The sequence below is a fragment of the Quercus lobata genome, chromosome 2 (genome assembly GCF_001633185.2).
Source record: "Quercus lobata isolate SW786 chromosome 2, ValleyOak3.0 Primary Assembly, whole genome shotgun sequence".
NCBI classification, from domain to species: domain Eukaryota; kingdom Viridiplantae; phylum Streptophyta; class Magnoliopsida; order Fagales; family Fagaceae; genus Quercus; species Quercus lobata.
Genome location: NC_044905.1, coordinates 12,532,024 through 12,540,710, shown reverse-complemented (window position 1 = coordinate 12,540,710; position 8,687 = coordinate 12,532,024). Strand labels below are relative to the sequence as shown.

Sequence of the window (8,687 nt, the reverse complement as noted above, 5' to 3'; positions counted from 1 at the left end):
ACGGGTAGTCTCGAGAGGGTGACGACTGGCACATAAAACGGATACAAGCCCGTCAACTACACGGATCACCCCACCAGGTGAAAATTTCAAAATCCACAACAAAAGACGGGATAAACTACAAGGACGGTTCGTCCAAAAATTAAAAACCATGCAAGTCCATAAAGATGGCCAGTTCTCCGAACTACTTAAGAGGACGGATATTTATGCAACTTTCAAATAATAAATAAAGCAGGCATAAAAATTGTGAAATAAAACATTGATGGATAAAACCCTCAGAGGGTAATTGTTTAATACACAAAATTAAGGACGGATTGTTCTCAAAAAGAAAAGAAAAAAAAAAATATATATATATATATATATATATATAGGACGGATGGCCATCTACTTTTTAGGGTCGGCATCTTGGGCATTCTTTGCTAGAGCTGACTCTCCGTCGCCTTGAGCCGCCTCCTCATCAAATAGGTTGTCTGTGTTCTCTGAGGCGACGGGCAAAGTAGACGTCTGACCTTGATCTTCAACAACTATCATGGACACATCTAGTTCAGGGTAGGCTTTCTTAACTTGACGGAGGGCGTCATCAAAACCTTGCAGGAATGAGTCCCCTAGCTCGGTCAATAAAGTGTCGAAGTCACGGTATTGACGGACCGCCACCTCCTTAGCCTGACGGAGCTTTTCCTTCAGGTCTTGGATCTCCTTTTCTTTAACCTCCAAGGCCTTCCCTGCCTCATCCGTCTTCTGCTCAAGCTCTTTCCTAACCTGCTCAGAAAGTTCAAATTTCTTCTCCATGGTAGACTTCCACTTGTTGAGTTGACCCAGCTTGTCCTCCGTTTGCTCTATCTTTACTCGCACACGTTCCAGGGCCGCTTCACAGTTAAGACACCGATCCATTAGGCCCTTCATCATGACAAGGGACTGGAACAAATAAGTTAAGGGTGTTAGACAAAAACTAAGTGGAGTAGACGGGCGAAAATTGACGGACAAAAATTACTTGTGCAACAGCAAAGAGGCCCGTCTCCCCTATTGCCTCCATCGAGTGATTGCCCAAATCCTTGTAGTCCTCCGACAAAATGATAGATGAAAGCTTCTCCAGGGCATACTTAGAGTTGTCACGAAGGAGAGGAGGAGACTTCTCTTGGCTTGTGGAAGGGGCCTTCATTAAACCTTTGCCTAACCCATGCTTTACGGGGGTGACGGTCTTCACACCCTCAGCCATCAACCTTACGACGGGTTCCAGAGAGACCTTTGGCTGCTTTAGTGGACGGTCAAATTTGGACGGAGGCTTTCTTTTTATCGACGGAGTCGTCCCCTTAGGAACCTCGCCGGACTCCTTTCTTTTGGCAGCCTGTGATTTTATCAGCGCCCTCCTCTTAGCATCGTCCATCTCTGCAAAGAAGGACGGGTAAAAGTTATTAACTGAGTTGAAGCCATTTATGGAAAATAAAGGTTGACGGACTTACGTCTGTGAATTCTTTTGTTATATCTGACGGCTTCAGGAGTGGGTTCAGGACCGTCACAATACCAGTGGATAGTGTTGGGATTTACCAACTTCGCCCAAGTCCTTTCCTCCGACTTGGTCTTTTGAAAAATCTTCTCAAGGAAACCAAACTCCTCGACACTAACTTGAGGACGCCGTCTACCTGCAAAAAACGGACGGTCAAAAGAGAAGTCATACTAACGAAGAGAATATAAAAGAGTTTACAAATTAGGACGGATGCATACGAGATGGATCTAACACTCCCTAGGTCGTGTTGACGGGCATATATTCCGTCTCCCCTGGACAACCCATCCACCCGTCGCCCTCTAAGAAGAAGTAACGACTCTTCCAGTCTTTATTTGAGTCAGGTGTTTCAAAGATGACCTTCAACAATGGACTCCTACTGGCAAAACTATACATTCCCCTTGACCTGTCAATTTCGTCTGGACAGTAGCAATGAAGAAATTCACGCACCGTCAGCCTCTTGGCACCGTCTCTCATAGCACCATAGAGAAATCCATTGCAATGAAGACCCTCCAGGTGTTCAGGGAAATCTGGGTGATGGACAGACCCAAATACTTTAGAAGTTCTCTATGCAAGGTACTTAAAGGAAACCTAAGTCCCGCCTTCAGCATCTGCTCCTACACTCCGACACCGTCTACCCTCTCATAATAACATTTCCCTGATACGTAGGATAGACGGATTGTAATGTAGTTTGGAATTTGAAAAATGGCCCTAAATGTGCTGAAGTGTTTCTCCTTGATGACGGATGTGAATTTATGCACCGTCCACTCTGGTAGTATGATGAACTCCCTAAGTCCATCAGTACCAATGACAGATCTCAATGGTTGATCCTTGCCGTCATAAAAAATATCCTCTAGCTTAGCCATCTCTATATCCTCATTTGTTGAGGACGAGGAAGAGGCAGACGGACTCCCTTGGTCTTTATGACCAGACGGGTATATTTCCTTGTAATCCGCCCCGTCACGAACTACTGACTGATTACTTGACGTACTAGACATTGCCTATAAGTGACGACAAAACCTAAGACTGACAGATCTAGGAGTGTTGACGAGTGTGTATGAAAGTCTAACAAAATGAAAAGCACAAATGAAAGACTTGTAAAAATGATAATAATACTCACCAAATCTGAGTAATTGAAGGTCGACGGTTGTATAGATGACGGGTACAGATATTCGACGAAAAGCTCTCTGACAAGGTTGACGATGGCGCTCTGACAATATGTTTTAGCTAAAAAGTGGAGAAATGAGGGAGGAGAAGTGTAATATATATATATATATATATATATGTGAAATGCACGGAAGACGAAGCGAAGCTTCGATCTAGGACAAAATCCAATCAAAACGTGACACGTGTCGCACCTCATAAATGCTTGACAATCTGTCAACAAATGGTCGCAGTTGCTGTCGTCCTCCTGAAAAACCGTCTACTCCAAGAACCTTCAACCGTCAAAGAAATTTCAACTATCATAGATCCCTAAACCGTCAAACCCAAAGAATATTGAATATTGAACCGTCACCCTATTAGTCCATCCATCCAAGCATGACAAACCATAGGGTGAAGGGGGCAGCTGAAGGGGTAAAAATTGGGTTAACGGACCTTCACCATGATGGGCTTGACGGATCTTAGCCCATGGGCCGAGAATGGGTAAGCCCAGGGCATAGCAAGAACCCTAACTTAAAATACTTGTTGCGCACACTTAACTGTAGTAGAATCCCAAAGGAAATTGGAATCCTAGTGCAAGGAGAACTCCGAAAGATACGCGTATTAATGCAAATCCATCTCTACAAGGAAATGTCTTGTCCATCACATTTTGGATTGCTCAAGAGGATTCCTATAAGGAAAAGACTTCTACATCAAGGAAGGGAGGCCAACCTTCTACTACTATAAAAGTCCCAATACCTTCACAAATCAAGGTACGCATAATTTACCCCTCTCTAGCACTCTAGAGTTGAGAATAGTTCTAACTTGACATTCGGAGGGTATTTGGCCGGCACCACACCGGTGCCCTCTGTTAGATCACTTCTTTCTTCTTGCAAGTCGCTATTTCAAGCGTGCGAGGATCGTGTAGCTCACTGGTGATTTTACGTTATCATCAGAAGCCATTAATATTTTATAAAAATGTGGTCATTAATATAACAAAAATACATTCCATAAGTCTCACATTGGATTCAAGCAAATCACAACTTAAAAAATATGAAAAATACTAAAGTTTCTACAAAATAATTACAAAGTAATGTGACAAGGAATTTGATTGATGTACATACTTCAGCAACCTAATAAAGTGAATATTTGAATTATTTATATATGATTGCTGTAGGGACTGAAATTGTATTGATCCCAAAACCGGATTGAGCTCAAACGTTAACGACCCAAACAATAAATTTGTAGAGCGTGGATAGAAGAACTAGATTTATCCCAGAGGAAAAATGATTAAACTTAACGATTCAAGATGATATGACACATATTAAATTATCGAATTTATCCTCGGAACCAACTATGTTATTTCGTTTCATATGGTTTTCTTCTAGAAGTCCTTTGTATCAGAGTTTCAATCACGCTTTTAGTACATTCTTCCAGGTTATATACTGCAATCTTCTTATCATATTTACCACACACGTGTATGCTAGATTAGGGGGATTCCTTCCTGTCCCATCCAACACTTCCTAGAACCATCAACTAGTAGCTATAAAGCTGCTTGATCACTGTTCAGGCATCACTTCCACATTAATGCGGCCAGAAAGTTGGTTGAGAGACAATTAATGCGGAGGTCGCAGCCTTTGAAGATTTTTGTCTGCCTTTTTATTCTTATCCCTGGTCCAATGTCCCACTCTCAGTTGTGACGTAGCCCCAAAGTAAGTTCGTGATGATAAGGTACTCAGATTCATCTCGGACACATGTTGCCAAGGATACTTTTGTCCTCGGACTCTTATTGGACCCATCTCACATTGCCTCTACTCCTCTCTTAACTTTATTCTACTCATAGCCTTATTTGGGTCTCCTCGGATGGTCCAACATCCTCAGATAGGGCCATAGGCCTAGTTAATACCGCTTTTAACAATACTTCTTGAGTAACTGGCTCCCACAATTGCAAAATATCAATTAATGTGTAAGTTTTATATAGTAAAATTTATAGGATGTTTACCACCCCTTAAGAAATATTTGCAAAAATATCAATATATTTAGCAGTTTTCACTTGCATGGCATCCTTAATCCATACATGACAATCCGCATGTCCATACATCCACGTTATCAAGTAGTAGAAAATATTATCTTGGGTAGAAAATGGACAAAATTTAGTTACAAAATTAGTTGTAGCCTAAGACTACAACCTTACTCAATAAAATAAACATTACTACATATTTTAAAAAATCTAACCATTGAATTGCATGTTCTTTACGCTCTTAATACATATGTCAAATTTTGTGTCAATCGGATATTATTTACCATATGATCTATAAGCTTATATTTTATGCATAATTTTAAAATATAAAAACTTTCAATTTAAACAATTTATTGATGACATAGCTATTGATCTTTAATTTTCTAGAAATTTTGCAAGTATAGAGAATATAAGAAGAAGATTTCATTCAATGGTGAATTTGTCAAAATTCACCTCCAATAAAAAGATATTGAGTAATGTTGTAGCCTTAGACTACAACTAATTTTGTAACTAAACTGTATCCGTAGAAAATTGGGATACAAGTCATACAACATATACCTAAAAGATAAATTGTATAAAAATAAATAAAATTAAAAAAAAAAAAAAAAACCTAGGTGTTAATAAACAACTTGGAAGAGAATATGATGATCTTGCCACATAATTCAGACGTTTGACACAGAATACATATTCATCCAATTTCTCCGATGTTAGACAAAACAGAGAATTAAATACATACAAATAAGATGCACAATAATCTAATATCTAAGTAGTGGAAGTACATCGCAGGAATAGTAGCCAGACAGAGACTATATGTACATCATAACTAGTAATCAAGCAATGATACGAGGATGACCGTATGCACATGAGAGGACAAGCAAAAGGCTAAAAACAAAACAAAAAAACCGAATCCCATACACTTGTGTACATCGAAACAATGAGAGGAACACACTGAAAAGTGGAGAGTTGGCTTAGTCTGCGGGGTTAGTGGAGAAGGATCCCAAAGCTTTGAGAGCTGTGGCTCTAAGAATATATTCATGATATATTGCTGCAGCGAGTGCTCCCAGAAAAGGTCCAACCCAGAAAATCCACTGTAAATCACCATCACCACCTCATGAGTCAACAACAGTCAAACAATAAACAAATACAAATAATTAATTAATTAGTCACTAAAGCCTCAATTAAATTAAGCTACAATTAATTAAACTGACTTGATCATCCCAAACTGGTTGTTTATTGTATATTACAGCAGCTCCAAAGCTCCGAGCTGGGTTTATTCCTGTGCCTGTGATGGGAATAGTGGCCAAGTGCACCAAAAATACCGCAAACCCAATTGGCAGGGGAGCCAAAACCTATAATTTCCACAGACATGTTAGTTAGTTGTAGGTTGTAGCCACTAGCCAGCACAATAGGCATTAACTTGTAAAATTTAGAAGACTTAATTAGAAACTAGTCAGCACCAAGAGCTTGTAGCTCAACTGACAATTCCTAGCTAGTTTTGGTAATAGAGTCGTTTAAGGTTTAAATCTCTCATCTCCCAATTAATAGCTACTCACTGGGACATGGGAATCGCGAGCATTTCGCTTAGGATCTGTGGCGGAGAAGACTGTATAAACAAGTACAAACGTGCCAATAATCTCAGCTGCTAAAGCGGTTCCTTTGGAGTAAGTAGGTGAAACAGTGTTTGTACCACCTCCAAAATTATCATAGTAGTCTTTCGCGATGCCTTTCACTATCCCTACTCCACATATTGCTCCCAAGAGCTGAGCCACTATGTAAGCAATAGCTCTTATTAATGAAACCTTCCTTGCCAGGAACAAACCGAAAGTCACAGCTGGATTAATATGACCACCTATATCCAAAACAATAGAATTAAACATATTGTTAACCCAAAAAAAAAGGATACAAAGTAAGTAAAGAACATATATATGAACCTGATATTCCAGCAGTGCTGTAAACAAGGATGAAAATCATGCCCCCAAAAGCCCAAGCAACGCCGAGAAGACCAACTGTTTCGCATGGATCAGTTTGCTTCTTGTAGCCAATAACTGTGAGGACAGTGATGTAGAGAAAGAGTAGGGTAGCAACGAACTCAGCAATAACTGCCCTATAAAAGGACCAGAGACTAAGCTCTTCAGCATCAAAAAGTGGTGCCGGTGGTGGGTCAACATAGTCTCTCACTGGCTCAGAAGCCTGAGCTTCTTCACTCACTTCCTTCGACATCTTAGTTAGTGTTCTTCTTCACTTCTCTTCGTTTTTTTTACTGGTAAAGACACTGAGAGAACTTGAGAGAGTGAGACTAGAGTATGAATTTATGTGCGTGCAAGAGAGAGCATATGCTATAGAATATAATGGAAATTATGCTGAGAAGACAAAGGAATCTTTTATTCGAGTCTCAGGTCTTTTCTGTCTTGTGAGCGTGATTAATGGCAATCTGTAGTGTCCCTCGTACGCTCTCTCTTCTCCAATGATGATAAAGCATCAACTTTTTTTTTTTTTTTTTTATATATCTTATCTAAGAATTTTATCCTTTATCAAATGATAATGACGATCAACCCACTACTAAATTAATCCGACTGTTTGATCGTGAAAGGAGCCTGAAATAATCTAAAAGAACATTGTTCATTTTTGGTGATTAAAACTCACCAATCGATTGTGCTAATCCTTTTATAGGCACCACAGTGAATGAGACTGTGCTGATGGACCTACTGTTGACTGTTATTATCCAAATATAACTTTGATGTGCTTTTATTTATTTATCTTTCTAATGATGAAAAATGAACGAATTTGTTTTTGTGTTTAGTCTGGTATACTTTGCTCAAACGATCCCAAGTAAAACAGTTGGAGAATTGCGATAAATTGATGGGAAGAATAAGATTTTATTCACTTTAATTTCTTTACTATGAATGAATCTTTAAAGATGCAAATTCAGAAAATACAGGTGATCGATCTATCCCGAATAATTTGTTGAAAACTCGTAATTGACCTCAAAATTTGTTGTTGGAAAGTGAACTATATGATTTACACAACATCATCTTTCAAATTTTTTTTTTCAATTAAGATATCAAAGATCAATCTTATTAGTCGAGGACAGAGTTCATTATCCTAATCTAGGTTCATTATTCTAGGACCTAATTGTAGCACAATTCATATTTATATATAGTAGCCTTACTTGTAATGCAAGTAAAGTAATGCTATGGTTAATGGTCTGAGGTTAACCTTAGGTTTGGTCTACTATATTTATCCTTTAATGTCATTACTCAATATAATAAACAAGTTTATTATAGTGAAGATGTATTTGTTAAGACTTTCTACGGTGAATTTAGGCCATCAAGTCGGGTCATGTTAATTACACTTCTCTTCTGTAATTCTCTCACTGACAACCCGAACAACATTTCAAACATAGTATTGAAACTATGTTTCAACAATTTTGACACTGTGAATGTTCTTTGACCTCATTGTAATATATAGCTTATTGATGTTCCTTGATTTTTCAACAATTTTCTTTTTCAGTGTAGATGTACGACTTCCAAATGTTGATTTCCATTACCAACCACCAAATTCACTCACTTAGAAGCAAATCTACAATGTATCATAAGAACAGTCAAAAAATTACCCTTCATTTGGCACTGCTGGTCCTATCATGGAGCCTGAACAAGCCTCCACACAACCATTCATTCATTTACCTTGTTCATATCGGATGTCATCATCTTGGCCATTATCTAGCCATCCACACTTTCATTTACTGATGTTATCGTTCAAACCACTGGTGTAGCCATCCTTTAGCTATTGTCTATTGTTAGGCCAGAGGGATTTGAACTAAGAACATCTTTATTGGAAATACTATGAGATACCAATTAAGCTATAAAGCTCTTGATTAAGTCGGACCATATTAATTTTACTTCCACTTTCAATTTCTCTCTTTCACATTTCTCAACAATTTTTTTTTTCTCTCTTTCACATACAATACTAAAAACCCTTTAGATTCTCTTAAGAAACTACATGCATGATGCATGGAGACCTAGAATCTAC

At 38.6% G+C, this 8,687-nt stretch overlaps 1 protein-coding gene across 1 annotated transcript; it reads right to left on the bottom strand.

Annotated features, from left to right (window-relative positions):
• Window positions 1-5,385: 5,385 nt before the first annotated feature.
• LOC115977783 (aquaporin PIP-type-like) lies at window positions 5,386-7,029 on the bottom strand. Its single transcript, XM_031099801.1, has 4 exons — window positions 6,590-7,029; window positions 6,212-6,507; window positions 5,867-6,007; window positions 5,386-5,746 (listed from the first exon to the last, which is right to left on the bottom strand). The coding sequence occupies exons 1-4, from the start codon at window positions 6,876-6,878 to the stop codon at window positions 5,627-5,629; spliced, it is 846 nt and encodes a 281-aa protein (XP_030955661.1). The 5' UTR covers window positions 6,879-7,029; the 3' UTR covers window positions 5,386-5,626.
• Window positions 7,030-8,687: the final 1,658 nt, after the last annotated feature.

What these genes read in the sequence shown, in the direction of transcription:
- LOC115977783 (XM_031099801.1), bottom strand. Translation starts at nt 6,878, where the DNA reads ATGTCGAAGGAAGTGAGTGAAGAAGCTCAGGCTTCTGAGCCAGTGAGA. An exon ending in CAGCACTGCTGGAATATCAG is followed by an intron (nt 6,508 to 6,589) that starts GTTCATATATAT and finishes TTTTGGATATAG; the next exon opens with GTGGTCATATTAATCCAGCT. An exon ending in AACCAGTTTGGGATGATCAA is followed by an intron (nt 5,747 to 5,866) that starts GTCAGTTTAATT and finishes GGTGATTTACAG; the next exon opens with TGGATTTTCTGGGTTGGACC.